The following is a 23925-nucleotide window of genomic DNA, read 5'->3' as shown; positions in this document are numbered from 1 at the left end:
GCTATAGAGGGAGGAGTAGCCATTTTTCCGAAGTCCCTGATAATCCTACTACAGTTCCCAGAATGATTTGCCGCAATCCTTTCTTATTATTTCCTGCTGGAGGCCAGAATAGGAGCAGCTTTGTTACTGGAATGAGAGACTCCTGCAAGATTGGTAATATTATCTGTGTGTCATAATTAATGATCATTGTTATTATTATTATTATTATTTATCAATATATAATTCCTACAACCTTTCACCCCAGTAATAACAATGATCCATTCTCCTTGTATTCATAGTAAATAATATTATACTACAATTTAATTATTTACATATCTCTGACATATGCTGCAGAGCTGTATGAAGAACCATTCACAATATAATGTCATTTAGGAATCCATATTCATAAACAAGTAAAAAATATCGTAAAAGAATTCTTCGTTTTCAGGTGGAGGTAACCTCTTGGTGTCTGTGGCCCCATGGACAACTGTAACAAAGTATTTGTTTTTTTTTCTCTATTTTGTAGGCGCTGTCATTTAATTTTAAAAACGATCAGAGCGAGATCAAGTGTGCTGATCAGGAGAATCCTCCAAGAGAACCTGTCTGACCGCCATGACTGATCTGCTGAGGATGGACAACGACGGAGGCCATAAGACAGAGAAGATATTTAACATTACTATGGAGATCATTACACTGTTGGCCGGAGAGGTGAGGAGGATTCTGGGAGGTCACATGACATCACTCTTATCTCTATTAATAAAACACAGACCTGACCGGAGAGGTGAGGAGGATTCTGGGAGGTCACATGACATCACTCTTATCTCTATTAATAAAACACAGACCTGACCGGAGAGGTGAGGAGGATTCTGGGAGGTCACATGACATCACTCTTATTTCTATTAATAAAACACAGACGTGTAAAGTTATTTTTTATTTTTTTTAAATAACAAACATGTTATACTTACCTCCACTGTGCAGCTCGTTTAGCACAGAGTGGCCCCGAACCTGGTCTTCTGGGGTCCCTCAGCGGCTGTCTCTGCTTCCTCCCACAAGTACTTCTCACGTTCAGACGAGCTCCCGCGCATGGTGAGAAGCACTTGCGGGCGCGCTCCCGTGATACAGCCGGCGGCTATAGCCACTCGCTGTATCACTCGGCCCCACCCCCCGGCGCGCCGCGTCATTGGATGTGATTGATAGCAGCGCGAGCCAATGGCTGCGCTGCTTTCAATCCATCCACTCCAGCCAATCAGCGGCCAGGCTGAGCGGCGAAGAAGATGTTGGGGGCGAGCGCGGGACTTTCGAGCGGTCAGGTAAGTAAAACGGGGGGACTGGGGGCGCCGGCACTGTGAGATGTTTTTTCACCTTAATGGATAGAATGCATTAAGGTGAAAAAACATTTACCTTTACAACCCCTTTAATAAAACACAGACCTGACCGGAGAGGTGAGGAGGATTTTGGGAGGTCACATGACATCACACTTATCTCTAATAATAAAACACAGACCTGACCGGAGAGGTCACATGACATTCTGGGAGGTCACATAACATCACTCTTATCTCTAATAATAAAACACAGACCTGACCGGAGAGGTGAGGAGGATTCTGGGAGGTCACATGACATCACTCTTATCTCTAATAATAAAACACAGACCTGACCGGAGAGGTGAGGAGGATTCTGGGAGGTCACATGACATCACTCTTATCTCTAATAATAAAACACAGACCTGACCGGAGAGGTGAGGAGGATTCTGGGAGGTCACATGACATCACTCTTATCTCTAATAATAAAACGCAGACCTGATCGGAGAGGTGAGGAGGATTCTGGGAGGTCACATGACATCACTCTTATCTCTAATAATAAAACGCAGACCTGACCGGAGAGGTGAGGAGGATTCTGGGAGGTCACATAACATCACTCTTATCTCTAATAATAAAACGCAGACCTGACCGGAGAGGTGAGGAGGATTCTGGGAGGTCACATGACATCACTCTTATCTCTAATAATAAAACACAGACCTGACCGGAGAGGTGAGGAGGATTCTGGGAGGTCACATGACATCACTCTTATCTCTAATAATAAAACGCAGACCTGATCGGAGAGGTGAGGAGGATTCTGGGAGGTCACATGACATTGTTCTTATCTCTATTAATAAAACAGACCTGACCGGAGAGGTGAGGAGGATTCTGGGAGGTCACATGATCTCATCTCATCCAACCTTCTCTGATAAGTTAATTAAACACAGACTTGACCAGAAAGGAGGTTAGAGGACCAAGGCGCAATGATCCTCTTAGCTGATCCACGTGTTTGCTCTTTTTGAGGAGTCATTGCAAATAATCATTTTATATTTTTTTGCGTGTCTCTTATTTGATAGGACTGTAGAGTGGTGAAGAAGGCATCTGGAGAAAATGTGGCGCCGAGCAAATGCCCCCGAGTTACAGGAGACAAATCCAAGAAACATAAAGAAAAGATCCTCGGGGTCACCAACAAGATCATTGAGCTGCTGACAGAAGAGGTAAGTGATGCCGGGAATTCTGGGACATTATCCAGTAACAGACAAGGGATGTGTCTGGATGGTGACTGTATCATTGTGTGTGTCGAGTTCTAAGGTCTCAGGATGTCACTGTCTATTTAGGAGGAGGAGTACTCAGAAGAAGAAGATTGGGAAGAGGATGAGATAGAAGAGGAGAGTCCACCATTTCCTAAATCAATGTGTAAGAGGAGATTTTGTCTTTCTTTCTTTTCAAATCTCTCTGTGTAGATCCCCCATCATCTGATAAACACATAGAAACAATGTATTCAGTCAGTGTGTGTGTTTCCTACAGATGGATCCAGAAATGGGAACCCACCAGAGAGATGTCCCCGTCCTCTGTATTCCCGGGATTCCACACAGGAACATCACAACCTTCCTTACCGTTTTCAGGTAGTTGGAACTGAGATCATATCATATCAGGAAGGGATTTTGCCAACAATGGTGACAATACTGTCCTTTCACAAAACCCTTTAGGCAGAAAACCTGAGAGACATGAATATTATTGTTAAAGAGGAAGAAGAAGAGGAGGAGATCGAAATTCCTCTTACGATGAAAGAAGAGGAAACAGGTGAGCCGTTTAAAAAAGATTCACAAAGTCTATCTCTATAGCCATCTCTTGTTAAAGAGGAACTTTATCCATAACAACCTGACGGAAAATAATGTTCCTTAGCAAGGAACGTACATACAACATTAATAATATAATATTAATAAGCTACCAAAATGAGTGTGTCCTATAAATAGCCTCCAGCATTGTTCCTGTTTTTTCTTGCTGGAGGCTGCCATTTTGCTGAAGCCCAGAGCCACTGAGCAGCAGTAAATTTGTAGGCTGTCAGCAGATCGGCCTCCACATTTTTGGCACGGTGCCCAAAAATAGAGAGCAACTGAGCATGTGCAGAGCAGAGTGTATTATTGGATTTTAAACAGTAAATGCACTTATTTTTTTTTATGTTTTAGTGTTTTGCAGCTATACCTGCAAAAGGGGCCAGCCTGAAGTCATCTAGCAAGACTTAATTTCCTGACTGAAGTTCCACTTTAAGAACCAGAAGCCATCAACTTTAATGGACTCTGGCTTTTTCCAGAGTACCGGCTATGCAGATCAGAATGGGTTAATATATTGGGGTGGTGTGTGACATTCAGTCGACAAAATCTTACTTAGAGTTTGGAAAATGTTTATGCTTGAGGCGATCTGCTAATACAAGAGTCACTCTGAGGTTTAATAGTTGGGTTTAAATATTTCACATTTAGGCATGATACATTTGAGTAGGTAAATTGGGCTTGGTCAGGGGTCTACAAATTATCTAAACAAATGGCCAGTTTACTGTCCTTCAAACTTTAGGGGGCCGGACTATGGCCCGTGGGAGTAGAAAATGTCCCAAAGGAGTAAACAATTCCCCATGATTGGCATTAGGGGGCATAATAATGATGTCCCATCATTGGTTTCCTTGAAAAGAATAGTGCGCTATCACTGGTGTCAGTGGTAGTAATAGTGCCCCATCGTTGGTATCATTGACAGAAATAGTGCCCCATCATTGGTGTCAGTGGTAGTAATAGTGCCCCATCATTGGTATCAATGGAATTTATAGTGCCCCATTGTTGGTATCAATGGTAATAACAGTGCTCCATCATTGGTGTCAATAGTAGTAACAGTGCCCCATCATTGGTATCAATGGTAGTAATAGTGCCCCATTGTCTGTATCAATGGTATTAACAGTGTCCCATCGTTGGAATCAATGGACTTAATAGTGCCCCATCGATAGAATTAATAGGAGGACTAGCGCCCCATCATTGGTGTCAGTGATAGTAATAGTGCCCCATTGTTGGTATCAATGGAATTAATAGTGCCCCATGGTTGGTATCAATGGTAGTAACACTGCCCCATCATTGGTGTCAATGGTAGTAACATTGCCCCATCGTTGGTATCAATGCAATTAATAATCCCCCATCATCGGTATCGATGTGCAATGTCATCAGGCAGAGTGCCGTTACTTGGTATTGTAGATCCAATGTGATGCTTTAAAATATTCATATCCATTTCTTACCTAAGTGCAATATTTCCGACTTTAATAAATTAAACAATGTCACAGACCCCTAGCTACATGACAGGTAGACATTTTATCTCTGTGTGATTGTCTCTTTCTTTTCACCACTAGACTGTGACATGGATGAGGACAACGACCTTGCAGAAGACTCTCCAGAGGAACCCTCCAACCCTGAAGAATGGTTTTCCGACAGCGGCGATGCTACCACCCCCGACACAGCGTACAATGGTGACAAGTTATTTCCTTGCTCCCAGTGTAGTAAATGTTTCACCAGGAAGTCGAGTCTTATCCGTCATCAGAGAATTCACACGGGTGAGAAGCCATTTCCCTGTTCGGAATGTCATAAACGTTTCACCCGCAAAGCCACTCTTCTGGAGCACATGAGGGTTCACACAGGAGGGAAGCCGTTTGTGTGCGCAGAGTGTGGGGAAGGCTTTGCACAGAATTCCGAACTCATCAACCACAAGAAGACGCATGCAGACGACAAGCCACTTACATGCATGGACTGCGGTAAATGTTTCCAGCAGAAGTCTGATCTTGCCGTCCACCGGAGGGTCCACAGAGCCAAGACAACTTTTACCTGTCCCGACTGTGGCAAAGGCTTCATCCAAAAGTCTGTGCTAGTCATTCACCAAAGAACTCACACAGGCGAGAGGCCTTATTCCTGCGATGAGTGTGGCAAAAGTTTCACACAGAAGTCGGACCTGGTGGTCCACCGGAGGACCCATACAGGAGAACGGCCCTTTATGTGTGTTGAGTGCGGGAAGAGTTTCACACAAAAGTCAACATTAGTTATCCACCAAAGGATCCACCGGGGGGAAAAACCATTTACCTGCAAGGAGTGCGGAAGACGATTTACTCAGAAGTCCACTCTGGTGACCCACCAAAAGCTTCATACACCACTTAAGTTGTTACATTGTTTTTCCAGGAATCCACAATAGGTGGTGGGGTCAAATAAAAACACTTTTGACTCAACAGGCACAAGCAGTGTTAAGGAAGGTGTTTCCCAATCCTAGAAGCCTATGAGGGACTATTGGTCTTTCAAACTGAGCCAGATTAGGTGACTAGGACCTTGTTTTATGGGTATCTCCTGGAGCTCTGCCAGAGCCATTCGATTGATAGGAGACCTAGACAAAGACCCAAATCACACTAGAAAGACAAACTAGCAGTTGAAACAGCTTGGAGTCAACCACAAGGGTCTTAAGCACATATTGGAAACACTGGAATCCACAGTAAGCAGTAGGGTTGCGTAAACGCACTTTTGACTCAACAGGTACAAGCAGTGTTAAGGAGGGTACTTCCCAATCCAGGAAGACCTTGGAGGACAACTGTTGGTCTTTCAAACTGAGCCAGATTAGGTAACTTCGTCCTTTTATATGGACACCTTTTGGAGCGCAGCCAGAGCCATTCAATTGACCGGGGACCTAGACAAAGACCCAGATCACACCAGAAAGAAAAGCTATCAGTTGAAACACCTTGAAGTCAACCATGAGGATCTTAAGCACGTATTGGAACTATTGGAATCAAAAGTAGGCTGTGGGGTCGCATAAAAGCACTTTTGACTCAACAGGTACAAGCAGTGTTAAGGAGGGTGCTTCCCAATCCAAGAAGACCTTGGAGGACAACTGTTGATCTTTCAAACTGAGCCAGATTAGGTAACTTCGACCTTTTATATGGACACCTTTTGGAGCGCAGCCAGAGCCATTCAATTGACCGGGGACCTAGACAAAGACCCAGATCACACCAGAAAGAAAAGCTATCAGTTGAAACACCTTGAAGTCAACCATGAGGATCTTAAGCACGTATTGGAACTATTGGAATCAAAAGTAGGCTGTGGGGTCGCATAAAAGCACTTTTGACTCAACAGGTACAAGCAGTGTTAAGGAGGGTACTTCCCAATCCAGGAAGACCTTGGAGGACAACTGTTGATCTTTCAAACTGAGCCAGATTAGGTAACTTCGACCTTTTATACGGACACATTTTGGAGCTCTGCCAGAGCCATTCAATTGACCGGGGACCTAGACAAAGACCCATATTACACCAGAAAGAAAAGCTATCAGTTGAAACACCTTGGAGTAAACCATGAGGATCTTGAGCACGTATTGGAACCCTTGGAATCAAAAGTAGGCTGTGGGGTCGCATAAAAGCACTTTTGACTCAACAGGCACAAGCAGTGTTAAGGAGAGTGCTTCCCAATCCAAGAAGACCTTGGAGGACAACTGTTGGTCTTTCAAACTGAGCCAGATTAGGTAACCTCGACCTTTTATAAGGAAACATTTTGGAGCTCTGCTAGAGCCATTCAATTGACCAGGGACCTAGACAAAGACCCAGATTACACCAGAAAGAAAAGCTATCAGTTGAAACACCTTGGAGTCAACCATGAGGATCTTAAGCACGTATTGGAACCCATGGAATCAAAAGTAGGCTGTGGGGTCACATAAAAGCACTTTTGACTCAACAGGCACAAGCAGCGTAAAGGAGGGTGTTCCCCAATCCTAGAAGACCTTGGAGGACAACTGTTGATCTTTCAAACCAAGCCAGATTAGGTAACTTCAACCTTTTATATGGACACCTCCTGGAGCTCTGCCAGAGCCATTCGATTGATCGGGGACCTAGATGAAGACCCAGATCATGCCAGAAAGAGTGAAGCTATCAGTTGAAACACCCTGTAGTCAGCCATGAGGATCTTTAGCACACCCTGGAACCACCCACAAAGATCTCAAGCACATCTTGGAGCCACCAATGAAGATCTTGAGTACCAGCCCAGCAGAATGACTGGTTCTCCTTCCAAGCTTGCTGTCACTGTGATTTTCATCAAAAGAAGCTGACACAAAATGAATGAAAAAATGGAGAGGAGTGAAATTTGCTTTGTTTTCCTATGTCAGTGAGTTGTTGTCCATAGTTTTAGAACAATGTCAGCTGGAATCTGATTAAGCAACACTTTCCATCCTTATTTATAGATGAAACCCACATGTAACATTTTTTTTATTCACATATATTCAAAGGACTTAATAGTGGTTTGAGTCCATTCAGAATTTATTTTTTACTTTTTTGTGTGTGAAACTGATTGGACACGGTTTTTATATCTGTAAGATATTACCTTATGAGTGCACAGCTGGCTCTGCCCTTCAACTAATACAGCCTAACAAGAGACTCGCCCTCCTATTGCATTATCTTATGTACCATAAATTACAGTATCCAAGGGAAGAGCAAGAGTGTGTAGCACAGAGACCTCACCACCATGAGTTCCTAGGAGTTGGAGGAACTAATCCATTGATACCCTTGTGCCAGTATCCACACAAACCTGACATGTGACCGTTGGGTGAGCCAAGTTGCTTAAAATGTTTTTGCATCAGGCTGTACCACCACTTTACTGTACCAACTCTGTTGCATGTCTTGTATCTGTTGTAGTGTGTAGTACAAGAGGCTTGCAAAAAAAAAAAAAAAAAAAGGAACCATTAATTTAATAAAAAAATATCCAACCTCTATTAAGTACTAAGCGTTTTAGCATTTACAGGAATCAGTGGCTAACAAAGACATTTTTTAATGAAAGGCTCAAGTTTCTTAATAAAAATTTCTGTCTTCATCCAACCAAACCTTTACAGGCCACATTGTATGTAGGGGTTAACATTAATTATGAGCAATGATACCGTGTTGTGTATAGGTTACAATGGGTACCCTCAAGCTTGGCCCATGGGGGAGGATATTATGTAAGCTACACACATTTTACCTTGTTTATCCCCTTCTACCAATCTTGATTTCTTTGTGATCAAAAGTGGTGTAAAAAAGATTCACATAATAGAAAAAAATACTATCCAGTTATTTATACATTTTAAAATGTTTGATATTGTGAGGAACATTGATGAAAACTAGCCTGGGGACTTACAGACTGGTAATGCCCAAAGCAGCTGGTCAAATACTTGCCTTCAGTTTCCACTGTCAGGTGGCATAATTGGTCCACCATGAGACCATCAGGAACAGCTTGATGACATCTTGACATAGCTTCAAAATATGTTTTTGAAGGCCATCTTCCCACCTGAGAAATGTCATCTGTTGATGTTCATAGGGTGGCTAACAAAAGCATACTTAAAAGGTATTTGTTTGTGCTTGCTGGCCAGAAAAGACATAACATATGCTGGGGTTGACATCTTGTGGAAGATGGCTTGCTAGGCATAGAGGCAAACTTCCAAAAACTAGGTGCAGGGGCTTTAAGTAATTGCATGAGATTTAGCCAAGCAAAATACCAAAAACATTTTGATGTTTTACGACCTGAAATAAACAAAAATTCTGCAGAAATATTATGAAACCCAGGTGAAGATTAACCCCCTCAATATATACAGTATATAATAGACCTCAGTATTGCAACATAAGTCTTATCCCTAGCTTCTAATTCAGAACATAACTTCCAACCCAGGGGTAGGCAACTTCAGATCCCATAAGGCATTGCAAGACTCTGACAGCCACAGGCATGACTCCTGGAGACAGAGGCATGATGAGATTTGTAGTCTGACCACAGCTGGAGTGCCAAGGTTGCCTATGCCTGTCCTAACCCAAACCTCTAACACACAATTTAAAATCCTAACCTTAGTTTTCAAATCACAACCTAACCATAGCCTATTAATTACAGCCAAGGTCCTAACCCTGACCTCTAGCTCAAACTAACTTTTAACCCTAGCCTCTAACTCACAATCCAACTATCACCCAGAGTCTCAAATGCACAACACAAGTCCTAGCCCCAGTCTATTACTCACAAACAAACTTTTAAACCAAATGTCTAGTTCATAGACTAACTCCTTATCCTAGTCTCTAACCTACAACCTAACTCCAAACCCTAGCTTCTAACTTTCAACCTAACTATTAGCCTATTAGCATTTGCCCTTAACTCAACTCCTAAACCTAGACTTGATATTAATATAACTCCAAACCCCAGCCTTGTACTCAACCTGACTCCATATCCTAGCTTCTAACTCACAAACTTACTTTTAAAACAAATCTACAATTCACAGACTAACTCCTACCCTTAGTCTCTAACCACAACCCAACTCTCCAAACTCTAGCTTCTAACTTACAACCAAACTCCCAGCCTTAGCACTCAACTCCTAAACCTAGACATTAATTAAATCTAACACCAAACCCTAACCTCGTCCTCAACCCAACTCCTAATCCTAGCCTCTAACTCATAAACTTACTTCTAGCTCCAAAGTCTCTACAGACTAACTTCTAACCTTAGTCTCTAACCCAAAAGCAAACTCCAAACCCTAGCTTCTAACTTACAATCTAACTAGTAACTCCTAGACTTAGCCCTTAACACAACTCATAAAAGTAGCCCTGAATATAACCCAACCTGTAGCCTTGTACTCAACTCCTAATCTCAGTCTGTATCACACAAACTTACTTTTAAACCAAATCTCCACTTCACAGACTATTGTCTAACCCTAGCCCCTAACCTACAATTTTATTCCAACCCTTAGCTTCTTACAATCTAACTCCTAGCCTTAGCCCTTAACTCAACCTAACTTCTAAACCTAGTCCCGAACTCAGTCGAACTCTGAACCCTAGCCATGTACTCAATCTAACTCCTAACTCTAGTCTTGTACTCAATCTAACTCCTAACCATAACCTCTAACTCATAAAACATACCTCTAAATCTAGTTTCTGCAGACTAACTCCTAACCTTAGTCTCTAGCCCAAAACCCTAGCCTCTAACTTAAATCTAACTAGTAACCGTAGCTGTTAACTCAACCTAACTCCTAAACTTAGCCCTGAACTAAATTTCAACCCTAGCCTCATACTAAATCTTACTCCAAACTCATTTTCTAACTCACATCCTAACTCCTAACTCATGCTTGCTCCTGAGCCAGCTCTCTGTGTCCATTAAATGCCCCCCCCTCCCACCTCACCGGCTGTGAGTGACAGCAGTACTGATGTGTTGAAGGAACCTCTGGTTAATGATTGGATGATGGAAGTCAGCAACACTTTCCCTCATATGCTAAGCTCTGGAGCAACTGCACATGCAATGTGCACAGTCTGTTTAGTTGCCTTTAGTAAATTAACCCCATAGTGTCACCTAGACATGTGGACTGCCGAAAAAATTGTTTTTGTTTCATTCGTTTTTATTTTTTTCTGAAATTCGAAAAACTCGGGATTCACAAATTTGGAATCTGGAAATTCAAAGATTTGTAATTCATGAATTAGAAAATTCGGAAATTCGAAAATTGAGATTCAAAAATTTGGAAATTCGACAATAAGAAAGGAAAATCTGAAAATTTGAAAGAACAAAAATCTTCAGATCTGAAAAATTCAGAAATCCGAATATTTCTGTATTAACAAATTTGTCTAAATTCGTTAAAAAAACATATTAGGAAATAAAGAATTGCACACGTCTAGTGTCAGGTTGCATGTATTAGTGCTGGGTGGTGCAGGGGATTGGCTAGTACACAAACACAACGCATAGTCAATTGCAGGTAAGCCTTCTGGGTGATATGATGGCTAAATGGTAAGTAGTCTTGGCTTGGGAAACAGGATGTACAGAAGCCCTACAGCAATGTCTGAGTGACAAAAAACAGAACTATTAGTAGGCTGCACCTTCTGTATTTATCTTAAAGTGGTTGTAAACCCTTACAACACAGTTTGACCTACAGATAAGCCTAGATTAAGGCTTACCTGTAGGCCAAAAAAATATCTCCTACACGGTTTAGGAGATATTTGCCGAAAGACAGGCGCATGCGCCGTAGACAGCGGCGCGCCGCAGTTAACAGCGATATGCCGCGAGTGGCGGCTCCCGTGCGCATGCGCGGGAGTGACTTCATCACGGCTCCGACGAATGACAGCGCCGGAGCAGCGAGACCCACCAAGAAGATGGAGGCTCCGGACTACAGGGGACAGCGGTGACACATAATGGACTACTATGTGATGCATAGTAGTTCATTATGCTTTACTCTTTGCAGGGAATGAAAGAGGAAGTAAACCCATCAGGGTTTACTTCCTCTTTAAGGTTTGACTGGAGTGTACCTTAAACGGGTGATCTCTGCATTGACCATGGCCTAAATTTCCTTTCTGGCAGAATAACTTGGTATTTAATACCCAAGGTGGGGGCTCGCCAGCAAACCAAAAGCAAAAAGAGTGGGTGCGGCTCAGATTCTGAAGGATCCTAATCTTTAAGCCAACCACTGTGAAGGAGCTTGTCCCGTCTCCAAACATCAGTGTATGGGGAAGAACGTGTCCTGTAAGCCGCACATCGCTGCAAGTCCTGTATTAGCGAGTATAACAGCCTCAGCCTGGGCTCCAACGCGTTTCGCTCCGGGAAGCCATTACTAAGCGCCAGGGAGAGAGAAAAAAAAATGCGTTGGTGACCGCAGCCTGGTTGGAGCCGAGGCTGAGGCTGTTATACTCTCTCATAAAGGACTTGCAGTGATGTGTGCAGTCACATTGGGACAACCATCCAAAAGGACATGTTGACCAGAAATTAGAATTTAAATCATAAAACACTAGAATTAAATCATAAAACATAAAAAAAAGCATTACAAAACAGTGAAACTTTATTAAATACACAGTAAAAAAACATTTAAATTGGCGATTAACAAGCATTGAACAAACACATTATGACCATAGGTTTGTGAACACCTGACCTTCATATCAAGTTTGTTGGACATCCTATTGAAAAACAATGGCCAATAATATGGAGTCATGTCCCATTCTTCCACCACCTTGCAGCTATCACAGGCTGCACTCTTCTATGCCATTAAACCAAAAGAGCATTTGTGAGGTCAGATAATGACTTTGGACGAGGAAATCTGGCTCAGTTTATGACGAAGGTGTTCAGTAGGGACGGGGTCAGAGTTTTAGGCAAGTTACTCAAGTTCCCCCACACCAAACCGGTCAAACTATGTCTTTATGGGGCTGGCTTTGTGCACAGAGGTACAGTCATGCTGGAACAAAAAATAAATAAAATAAAAAAACTAACCCGAACTGTCAGCACAAAGGATGGAGGTGCAAAATTGTCTAAAATATCTTTGCATATGCAGCTGTAACAATGGAACTATCATTTTGAGGGGAATCCACATATCTTTAGTATCTCTACACTTCTATGGTAAAGCTGGTTATCCAATATTTCTTACAGGGCCTTATAGGAAAATCGTGTTTGGAATCAGTCTATATACAAATATACACAATACAGTATACCCAATAAAGACAGGGTTCAAAAAGTAGAGCCCATCAAAAGCCTCCAAGCCAACTTTGGGTGTCCCTCCACTGCTTCTGTTTGCCTCATCTGAGAAATATAGATAAATGTAATTGGGTATAAATAAAATACTGTTATCTAACAGGAGAGCATATAAAATGGCACTTTAGCAATATATGTTTCCGGGTCCAACCTCCTCCAATCTGTGAAGTTTTCTGATGGCATCCCTCATTCAAGAGCGGAGCATAGTGAGTCCCAAATGCACTGTGAAAGATGACCTGTTCCTCTGGTACATCATGAGAGGTAACCTGTTCATCTGGTGCACCATAAGAAGTAACCCATTCCTCTGGTACATCATGACAAGTAACCTGTTCCCTTGGTACATCATGACAGGTGAACTTTTTCTCTGATGCATCAAAAAAGGTGACATGCTCCTCTTATACATCATGAGAGGAGACCTGTTCCTCGGTATATCATGAGAGGAGACCTGTTCCTCGGTATATCATGAGAGGAGACCTGTTCCTCTGATATATCATGAGAGGAGACCTGTTCCTCGGTATATCATGAGAGGAGACCTGTTCCTCGGTATATCATGAGAGGAGACCTGTTCCTCGGTTAATCATGAGAGCAGACCTGTTCCTCGGTATATCATGAGAGGAGACCTGTTCTTCGATATATCATGAGAGGAGACCTGTTTCTTTTGTACATTATGAGAGGTAACCTGTTCCTCTGGTGCATTATAAGAGGTTACCTTTTCCTCCGGTGCATCATGAGGGGTAATCTGTTCCTCTGATGAATCATGAGGGGTAATCTGTTCCTCTGATGAATCATGAGGGGTAATCTGTTCCTCTGATGAATCATGAGGGGTAATCTGTTCCTCTGATGAATCATGAGGGGTAATCTGTTCCTCTGATGAATCATGAGGGGTAATCTGTTCCTCTGATGAATCATGAGGGGTAATCTGTTCCTCTGATGAATCATGAGGGGTAATCTGTTCCTCTGATGAATCATGAGGGGTAATCTGTTCCTCTGATGAATCATGAGGGGTAATCTGTTCCTCTGATGAATCATGAGGGGTAATCTGTTCCTCTGATGAATCATGAGGGGTAATCTATTCCTCTGATGAATCATGAGGGGTAATCTGTTCCTCTGATGAATCATGAGGGGTAATCTGTTCCTCTGATGAATCATGAGGGGTAATCTGTTCCTCTGATGAATCATGAGGGGTAATCTGTTCCTCTGGAGCACCGTAACATTAACCTGTTCCTCTAGTGCATCATGACACCTTTTTCTTTTTTTCTGCGGCCTGTACCCTACCAAGAAGATTTCCCTTCACTTTCTGTCAAGACCTTCTTTTGAAATTGTGGGACCCCTGCAGGCTCCTGTACCTTCCCCAAAAAAAAAAAAAATGCCGGTGGTCTAGTGGCACATACTGTAAAAAAGCAAAAATCCACCATTTACCTGATCTGCCATCCCGCACAGCTCTCTCTTCACATAGTGACAGCATGCATCAAGTGCGCCATCACCATGGTAGCAGTCCTGTCATCCATAGTCACTACAGTAGCAGTGCCGTCATCCATAGTGACTACGGTAGCAGTGTTGGCATCCATAGTCACTACGGTAGCAGTGTTGGCATCCATAGTCACTACGGTAGCAGTGCAGTCATCCATAGTCACTACGGTAGCAGTGCCGTCATCCATAGTCACTACGGTAGCAGTGCCGTCAATCCAAAGTCACTACGGTAGCAGTGCTGGAATCCATAGTCACTACGGTAGCAGTGCTGGAATCCATAGTCACTACGGTAGCAGTGCTGGAATCCATAGTCACTACGGTAGCAGTGCCGTCATCCATAGTCACTACGGTAGCAGTGCCGTCATCCATAGTCACTACGGTAGCAGTGCCGTCAATCCAAAGTCACTACGGTAGCAGTGCTGGAATCCATAGTCACTACGGTAGCAGTGTCGTCATCCATAGTCACTACGGTAGCAGCGCCATCATCCATAGTCACTAAGGTAGCAGTGCCGTCATCCATAGTCACCACGGTAGCAGTGCCGTCAGCCATAGTCACTACGGTAGCAGTGCCGTCATCCATAGTCACTAAGGTAGCAGTGCCGTCATCCATAGTCACTACGGTAGCAGTACCGTCATCCATAGTCACTACGGTAGCAGTGCCGTCCTCCATAGTCACTACGGTAGCAGTGCCGTCAATCCAAAGTCACTACGGTAGCAGTGCAGTCATCCATAGTCACTACGGTAGCAGTGCCGTCATCCATAGTCACTACGGTAGCAGTGCCGTCAATCCAAAGTCACTACGGTAGCAGTGCTGGAATCCATAGTCACTACGGTAGCAGTGCCGTCATCCATAGTCACTACGGTGGCAGTGCCGTCATCCATAGTCACTACGGTAGCAGTGCCGTCAATCCAAAGTCACTACGGTAGCAGTGCTGGAATCCATAGTAACTACGGTAGCAGTGTCGTCATCCATAGTCACTACGGTAGCAGTGCCGTCATCCATAGTCACTAAGGTAGCAGTGCCGTCATCCATAGTCACCACGGTAGCAGTGCCGTCAGCCATAGTCACTACGGTAGCAGTGCCGTCATCCATAGTCACTAAGGTAGCAGTGGCGTCATCCATAGTCACTATGGTAGCAGTACCGTCATCCATAGTCACTACGGTAGCAGTGCCGTCATCCATAGTCACTACGGTAGCAGTGCCGTCAATCCAAAGTCACTACGGTAGCAGTGCTGGAATCCACAGTCACTACGGTAGCAGTGTCGGCAATCTAAAGTCACTATGGTAAAGAGCTTTTAAAGAGCTGGCTGCGTCCACCTCCTTCTGCCAGTGTTTGATTGGATACAAGACAGAGTGATTTCAGGCAGCTGGGACCCCCCCCCATGCCCCTACTTGACAGTAGGGGAGCCCAAGCTGGTACAGGAGTACTACCTACACTCTCTTATCGGTGGCCATGCTTCCTCTGCCAAAGACACAACAGAAAATTATGTAGAGAAACAGTCTCTTTGACAGATGTCATCACAACCACTCCCTCCATTGGACTTACCCTCATTTGCTGTTTTGGTGACAAAGCACTGAAGGGCCTAGTAGAGACACAAGACACCTATATGGTCTGACTCATGAACCTCCTAGCCAGTGACTGCAAGCATTACTTTTTTGGGACCCGTGGCCAGTTCCAGCAAATCAAAGTGGTGCTTACACAATGCCTCACCTTCACCAGATCCTTCTTTTTCTTTGGTGGGGGGGGGGTGGATATCCGATGGGCTAAAGCGGACCTTCCTCTATGCCCTTAAAGTATAACCAAAGGCAAAAATGTTTTTCCAGTTTTGGATAGAGTGGCGAGGGATTAGAACCCTTGTCAGTTTTTATTGCTGTCTGTGCCCCCCATTAGGGAGATCCACCCTCTTTATCTGTCCTGTTTACCATCATCATTGAAAGTGAAAGTAAAGAAAATCCCAAATTTTAGGTTGTCCATAGAAAATTAATAGAGGGGGAATCTTCCAGTGGGGACCCGGAGGTCCCCAAGGAATTCCATTAATTTGCAGGGATTTCCTCTCACTTCCCGTTTGGCTCTGGGACAGGAAGTGAGATTAAATCTCCCCAATGGGGCACAGATGGCAAAAATAAACCTTACAGGGGTTAGAACCCTCCCTTACTTTACCCAAAATGAAAAAGAAAAAGTTTTGCCTATAGTTCTTCTTTAAAGTGGTTCTATGCTTGAATATAAAAACCTTCTGTGTGCAGCAGCCCCCCTAATACTTACCTGAGCCGCTTCACGATCCTGCGTCATGCACAAGAGTCGAGGCACCCCCTGATGTCAATCACAGCCAGTGAGTTGGCAGCGGGGGGGGGGGGGGGGGCTTATGGACACAGGGAGCTGGCAAGCATGAGTGCTCCCATAGCAAGCGGCTTGCTATTGCGGCACTCGGCAAGGGGTGGAGGAGGAGTATCGGGGCTGCTCTGTGCAAAACCATTACACAGAGCAGGTAAATATGACATGTTTTTTTTTTCCTTTACAATCAGTTTAAGAGTTAAAGTGTAAGTCCACTAACTAACTAACTCTAAAGCTGCTCTCTACCACATTCTAAACCTAATCTATCCAACCCTGTAAAGCAAAAATCGCTGTTCCTACCTATTCTGCAGACGATCCGGATTCCATCGGCAGAAGCTGTGTACAAGAGAAGGCTGACAATGGCTCTGAAATGGCAGATGTCACCCATAGACTTACTATGGGGCTTCTGTTGTTGGCTGCCTCTCCTGCACCTACCAACACACTGACAGCTGATGCTGGGACCGGACCAGATCAGCTGCAAAATAGGCAAGTACAGTGGAACCTTGGATTACGAGCATAATCCGTTCCAGGAGAATGCTTGTAATCCAAAGCACTCACATATCAAATCGAGTTTCCCCATAGAAGTCAATGAAAGCGAACATAATTAGTTCCACATTGACTTCTATTGCATGCAATACTGCATGTGGCCAGAGGTGTCGGGGGCCCTTGAGAGCCTCGGAAAAACTCGGGGACAGCTCGGCTGAACTCGGAAAGGCTTGGAAACACCGAGTATTTCAGAGTGATTCCAAGTATTGCCAAACGGCTCTGAACCGTACCGAGTGTCACCGGCGCCCCCCGCAACTCTGGCCAAATGCGGTCCTGCACACCCCATTAGCTTGAATTCTGCTCGTATTGCGAGAAAACACTCAGCATTTTTTTTTTTTAAAGTTGCTCATCTTTCAAAATGCTCGTTATCCACGTTACTCGTAAACCAAGGTTCCACTGTATAAAGATTTCAGGCTTTACAGGGTTGGATAAAAATACATTTAGATTGTAGCAGAGAGCAGGTTTAGCGTTAGTTGGACTTTACCTGAACTTTCCGGGAGAGAGGGAGAGGGGGAGAGGGGGAGAGGGTGAGAGGGAGAGGGGGAGAGGGGGAGAGGGGGAGAGGGGGAGAGGGAGAGAGGGAGAGAGGGAGAGAGAGGGGGGCAGGGCCAAGCCATGGCTGTGTGAGTGAATGGAAAAACAGAGCAGTGGCTCGGGTGCCCCCATAGCGAGCTGCTAGCTCTGGGGGGGGGTACTCGCCATGATCGCCTGGGGGGGGGGGGGTACTCGCCAGGATCGCCAGTGGGCGGACCCGAGAAGAGGATTATCGGGGCTGCTCTGTGCAAATCCATTACACAGAACAGGTAAGTATCACATATTTGTTATTTCGCTTTAAATAAGTGGAAGTCTGTCAGCAAATAAATTATAGTAAACTAAAAAAAAAGGTTCAAGGTTTGCTTAAAGCTAAATGATGAAAAAAAAAATATATTTTTAGACAGATACGTCTGTATTGGCCACGCCAACTACTGTGATATTCAAAAACTGTGCCCTGGCTTAGTTGGTTGGGATAGACCGTTGGTTCTGCTTATTTGTAAAAAAAAATAAAAATAAAAATGAGCTCCACGTGGAGCGAGGCAAGACTAAGATTTATCCAAATATATTTCCCAACCCAAAAAGGTGCCATTGATGGTGGGTCCCATTCCTGGAAATCTCTCCGACATTCGCCAAGCTTAGCGTTGGCGTTCTCATATTCAAATCGGCCAAGACTCCAGAACTTTCCTTCTCCCTCTAATGCTGGTACACCGAAGGCTTCTTCTGCAGCTTCATACCAAATAGATGGCTTCCCGCCTGTGGATCCGGCGGTGGGCGGTAAGGTGGGCACTACAGCTGAAACACTTCCCGCACTCCAGGCACGTAAAGGGCTTCTCCCCCGTGTGGACGCGGCTGTGTATGGTCAGATGCGTCTTGCGCCTGAAACTCTTGCCGCACACGGAGCAGGAAAAGGGCTTTTCGCCCGTGTGGATCTTCTGGTGCCGGACTCGGTTGGAGTTGTTGGAGAAGACCTTGCCGCACTCGGTGCAGACATAAGGCTTCCTCACCGTGTGGGCGTTCTCGTGCTTGGCGCAGTCCTGCCTGGTGGCGAAACGCTTGCCGCATTCGCAGCAGGCATAGAGCTTTATGTCGGCGTGCGTGGTCAGGTGCACCGTCAGATAGGTGTTGCTGCTGAAGCACATGCCGCACTCGGGACAGGAGTAAATTTTCTTGCCCTTGTGGGTCATCTGGTGCAAGACCAGCATAGAATCGTTGGAAAACCATTCGCCGCACTCTGAACATATAAGGGGTGGAGCATCCTGAGCCATGGCGGCGCTTATCTGGCGTTCTGAGTTTGTGGGAGTGTATTTATGGCGAGTCGGTCCGTTAGCCACTGCATGGTGGGCAGCGTATTGTGGTGGATCCTCCAAATAATAACCCTCCATGCTATCAACGTTCCCTTCATCGCATGACATTGACTCCTCCTTAATATGAATAGACGAATACTGAAGGCTGTCTGTGGCGCTGTACTCCTCCACGTCCGATAGGCTTTCCGACTCCACCTTAATCTGAATAGCCGCGTAATGGCTGTCATCCATGTCCAAATACAAGTCCGAGTGCGGGAGGAGTTCTTCTCGACACGGGAAGGGTTCCTGCCTAACAAAAGAAGGCATGAGCTGTGATTGGCTAGCAGGGATAGCCATTGTGTCGAAATCTGTATCGTCCTCCACCAAAATTGGTTCCCCGTTAAGAGGAGTCGGCGTATGCGGTGCGTGATTTACAGGCGTTGAAATATTCGATCGAGAAGGATTTACAGGTTCCCAAACGTACAAGTCTTCTTTGTCTTCAAAATCGGAGCTATCTGTGAATGAAAGAATTTAAAATAAATGTTGGTGTACTTAAAGTGTTACCCCCCCCCCCCCCCCCCAAAAAAAATATCAGTATATGTTATGGGGTGGTTTCATTTACTCAATAAATGCAGCCTGTAATCATTTCTAAACACAAGGTGATCCCAGCAAGTCCACTTGGTTCCTGTTTTAAAATGACCACGTCAACCACAGAAGCAGATCAATGCTGGTGTGGTCAGTTTGCGTCCCTGTTATTGTCCACTGACACCCATGATGGGGCACTATTCCTTCCACTGACACCCATGATGGGGCACTATTCCTCCCACTGACACCAATGATGGGACACTATTCTTTCCACTGACACCAATGATGGGGCACTATTCCTTCCACTGACACCAATGATGGGACACTATTCTTTCCACTGACACCAATGATGGGGCACTATTCCTCCAACTTGTAGAGATCCTTGTGTCCTTCTAAATACTCCCACTCCTCCATGGAGAAATAGACAGTGACATCCTGACACCTTATAGGAACCTGACCAATGATGGGGCACTATTCATCCCACTGACACCAACGATGGGGCACGTTTCTTCCTACTGATACCAATGATGGGGTATAATTCCTGCTACTTACATCAATAAGGGGGCACCATTCCTCCTACTGACACCAACGATGGGGCTCTATTCCTCCTACTCACACCAATGATGGGGCACTATTCCTCCCACTGACACCAATGATGGGGCACTATTCTTTCCACTGACACCAATGATGGGGAACTATTCCTCCCACTGACACCCATGATGGGGCACTATTCCTTCCACTGACACCCATGATGGGGCACTATTCCTTCCACTGACACCAATGATGGGGCACTATTCTTTCCACTGACACCAATGATGGGGAACTATTCCTCCCACTGACACCAATGATGGGACACTATTCTTTCCACTGACACCAATGATGGGGCACTATTCCTCCAACTTGTAGAGATCCTTGTGTCCTTCTAAATACTCCTCCATGGAGAAATAGACAGTGACATCCTGACACCTTATAGGAACCTGACCAATGATGGGGCACTATTCATCCCACTGACACCAACAATGGGGCACGTTTCTTCCTACTGATACCAATGATGGGGTATAATTCCTGCTACTTACATCAATAAGGGGGCACCATTCCTCCTACTGACACCAACGATGGGGCTCTATTCCTCCTACTCACACCAATGTTGGGGAGCTATTCTTCCCACTGATGACATTGATGGAGCACTATTCCTCCCACTGATATGAATGATGGGGCACTATTCCTCCCAGTGGTGACAGAAACCAGAGTGATTATTTTATTAAACAATCCACAGAATAGTTGAGCCAACATGTTTCAGGGGTTTACTCACCTTCTCCCTTCATCAGGGATACACATCTTCATTCAGAGAGATATATATATATATATATATATATATATACACACACACACACACACAGACACACATAGAACATTTCTCAGAAACAGTTATGAAAACATTCCAACTAAGATATATTCCTTACCCGGTGATGTGAGGGGCGGTCGGTCTTCCACCATGACGTCCTTGTAGAGATCCTTGTGTCCTTCTAAATATTCCCACTCCTCCATGGAGAAATAGACAGTGACATCCTGACACCTTATAGGAACCTGACACACACAATGATACAGTCACCATCCAGACACATCCCTTGTCTGTTACTGGATAATGTCCCAGAATTCCCGGCACCGCTCACCTCTCCTGTCAGCAGCTCAATGATCTTCTGGGTGACTTCCAGGATCTTCTCCTCATCAATCTCTTCACATTTTGGCCTGCTGGCTGGAGAAACTCTGGATTTCCGTGGTGGTCTGGATATCCAGGGACGGCGGTAGGCTAACAAACGCTCACCAGAGTTTGTAATGACTGAACAGTCCTGTTAATTAACAGCAATATATGATGATGTCATGTGACCTCCCAGAATCCTCCTCACCTCTCCGGTCAGGTCTGTGTTTTATTAATAGAGATAAGAGTGATGTCATGTGACCTCCCAGAATCCTCCTCACCTCTCCGGTCAGGTCTGTGTCCGCTACACTACACTGATTACTACAACACAGTCTGCATGTCACAGAGGGGCCACAGGCTGGATGTCAACGGGGGCACACGAAGGTTGGCACAGGCTGGCTGGATGTCACAGGGGGCAAAAGGCAACACAGGCTGGATGTCACAAGCTGTGACCCCCCTGTGACATGCAGACTGTGGCCCCCCTGTGACATGCAGGCTCTGACCCCCCCCCCCCGTGACATGCAGACTGTGACCCTCCTCGTGACATGCAGACTGTGACCCTCCTCGTGACATGCAGACTCTTACCCCCCCGTGACATGCAGACTCTGACCCCCCCGTGACATGCAGACTCTGACCCCCCCCCCGCGTGACATGCAGACTGTGACCCCCCCGCGTGACATGCAGACTGTGACCCCCCCGCGTGACATGCAGACTGTGACCCCCCCGCGTGACATTCAGACTGTGACACCCCCCCCATGACATGCAGACTGTGACCCCCCCCCCCGTGACATGCAGACTGTGACCCCCCCGCCCACGTGACATGCAGATTGTGGGGCCCCCCGTGACATGCAGACTCTGACTCTCCCCCCCCCGTGACATGCAGACTCTGACCCCCCCTGCGTGACATGCAGACTCTGACCCCCCCCCCCCCCGCATGACATGCACATTGTGACCCCCCCCCCCGTGGCATGCAGATTCTGACCCCCCTGTGACATGCAGTCTGTGACCCCCCCCGTGACATCCAGATTGTGCCCTCCCCCCGTGACATGCAGACTGTGTTGCCTGTCACCCATGTGCCAACCATCCACCCTGTGTGTAGCCGATACAGTTTGTTGCTGTCCCCACCTCGCAAGCAGCCTGTGCCCCGCTGTGTCTTCATGATACAGCCAATCAATCGGCGTGTGAGGGGTTAATCTAACTCAGTTGTATTAGTCGGCAGTAACTCTGCGCTCGCTGCTCCCCAGCCAGCGGTCACATGTTGCTCCACAGGGGCAGAGGGCTAGTGGCGCCTGATCTCTTCAAGTTGTGTTCAGTGGAGAAGGAAGGGTTCTCAAAACCCTGCAGCAAACAAAGAGAGAAGCCGATTGGCTGCCCTCTCATCTCTACTGAACACAAGGGGAAACAATACTCATGGCAACGGCGGCAGCCATCTTTGTGTAGCCCGCTGCCATTTTTAGCCAAGAACATTCCCGATTTTCCCAGGATTAAAGAAAAAAAAAAGTAATTTGAAAAAATGACATTAAAAAAAATAAACCTTTAAGAGGTATGGGCGGAACTGACGTTTTGACGTCGCTTCCGCCCTCCTATGGTATAGAGTGGCGGCCATCTTAGGCTCACTCGTCTCTATACCCAGCTAGGAAGAGGACCCGATCGCCTCCGCTGCCACCGACGGCTCCGGTAAGTGGCGGGAGGGGGGGTGGCACCTCTCCCGCCGCCGATAGTGGTGATCTTGCGGCGAACCCGCTGCGGAGACCACCATTATCGTACAAACGACCGGCGCCTGAAGAGATGGATATCTCGGTTGTGGCAGCAGCTGCTGCCATTACCGAGATATCCCTCTTCAAAAATAGGACATCGGCGTGCGCTGGTCGTTAAGTGGTTAATAGAGATAGGAATGATGTCATGTGACCTCCCAGAATCCTCCTCACCTCTCCGGTCAGGTCTGTGTTTTATTAATAGAGATAAGTGATGTCATGTGACCTCCCAGAATCCTCCTCACCTCTCCAGTCAGCAGGTAGATGATCTCCAGGGTGAGGTTTAATATCCTCTCGGTCATGTGACCGCGGTTCTTCTCCATCGTCTGCCCTGTTCTTATGGAAGGTCTCCGGGTGTATTAGGTGCGGTCTCTCACGTCTGCTCCACCCTGCACGAAAAAAAAAATACTACGATAGGATGGCATAAATCTGGTTCTGACACCTTGCACGTGTCCTGTGTATAAATGGGATCCAGATTGTGAAAAAGAAGGTCTATTACTCACAATACACCAGGAATATTCCAGTCTGTTAATGTCAATTGGGTTTCTATTGGTGTTTATAAACTCTTAAAGGAATGACCCTCCCCTGTGGGTACACACTGCCACCTGGATGACACCAGCAGCTCTCAAATTCTCCCTTCTCACCATAAGTATCATGTACAGGGCGTCCAATATTAAAGGAGAAAAAAAAAAAAACACTTCCTGTCTGTACTGGCAGACTTCCGGGTTGTGCGTTCCACCTGAGTTCTTCTGTACGTTCTGGGTAGCTTCCGGGTTCTGCGTTGTAGCTTCTCTTCCACGCGCCTGCGCTCTCTGTAGATGATCAGCCAGCGCGAATCGATAGCAGAGAGCGATAGGGTGAGAGTTGCCAAGCGGGACCACATAGACTCGACACGGAGGAAGGATATCGAAAGCGACATCCGGCCTTTGGAACGCGCAGCTTTCATCCCAGT

General features: G+C 45.6%; 3 protein-coding genes across 5 annotated transcripts in view; 1 reads left to right on the top strand and 2 right to left on the bottom strand.

Annotated features, from left to right (window-relative positions):
- Positions 1-23925, bottom strand: part of LOC143956160 (uncharacterized) — a 482654-nt gene that overhangs the window by 49986 nt on the left and 408743 nt on the right. The gene's annotated exons all lie outside the window — the stretch shown is intronic.
- Positions 25-8023, top strand: LOC143956320 (uncharacterized). Its single transcript, XM_077466535.1, has 7 exons — positions 25-153; positions 506-687; positions 2351-2491; positions 2612-2690; positions 2802-2899; positions 2984-3077; positions 4660-8023. The coding sequence occupies exons 2-7, from the start codon at positions 592-594 to the stop codon at positions 5487-5489; spliced, it is 1338 nt and encodes a 445-aa protein (XP_077322661.1). The 5' UTR covers positions 25-153; positions 506-591; the 3' UTR covers positions 5490-8023.
- On the bottom strand, positions 14014-23754 carry LOC143956305 (gastrula zinc finger protein XlCGF66.1-like). 2 transcript variants are annotated; one of them, XM_077466523.1, is made up of 5 exons: positions 23618-23754; positions 23219-23362; positions 21194-21370; positions 20984-21107; positions 14014-19450 (listed from the first exon to the last, which is right to left on the bottom strand). In XM_077466523.1, exons 2-5 carry the CDS (start codon positions 23294-23296, stop codon positions 18381-18383), a joined length of 1449 nt encoding a protein of 482 aa, XP_077322649.1. In that variant the 5' UTR covers positions 23297-23362; positions 23618-23754; the 3' UTR covers positions 14014-18380. The 2 variants fall into 2 exon arrangements, with proteins under 2 accessions (XP_077322649.1, XP_077322648.1); XM_077466522.1 differs by having other exon boundaries at positions 23477-23702.

Source organism: Lithobates pipiens, unplaced genomic scaffold, assembly GCF_037356315.1.
Source record: "Lithobates pipiens isolate NorthernLeopardFrog02 unplaced genomic scaffold, aLitPip1_a1.2 Scaffold_35, whole genome shotgun sequence".
Taxonomy (NCBI): domain Eukaryota; kingdom Metazoa; phylum Chordata; class Amphibia; order Anura; family Ranidae; genus Lithobates; species Lithobates pipiens.
This window is presented reverse-complemented; position numbering and strand designations above follow the sequence as displayed.

What these genes read in the sequence shown, in the direction of transcription:
- LOC143956320 (XM_077466535.1), top strand. Translation starts at nt 592, where the DNA reads ATGACTGATCTGCTGAGGATGGACAACGACGGAGGCCATAAGACAGAG. An exon ending in TTACACTGTTGGCCGGAGAG is followed by an intron (nt 688 to 2,350) that starts GTGAGGAGGATT and finishes CTTATTTGATAG; the next exon opens with GACTGTAGAGTGGTGAAGAA. An exon ending in ACCTTCCTTACCGTTTTCAG is followed by an intron (nt 2,900 to 2,983) that starts GTAGTTGGAACT and finishes AAAACCCTTTAG; the next exon opens with GCAGAAAACCTGAGAGACAT.
- LOC143956305 (XM_077466523.1), bottom strand. Translation starts at nt 23,296, where the DNA reads ATGGAGAAGAACCGCGGTCACATGACCGAGAGGATATTAAACCTCACC. An exon ending in TCTACCTGCTGACTGGAGAG is followed by an intron (nt 21,371 to 23,218) that starts GTGAGGAGGATT and finishes GTTAATTAACAG; the next exon opens with GACTGTTCAGTCATTACAAA. An exon ending in TTGAGCTGCTGACAGGAGAG is followed by an intron (nt 21,108 to 21,193) that starts GTGAGCGGTGCC and finishes TGTGTGTGTCAG; the next exon opens with GTTCCTATAAGGTGTCAGGA.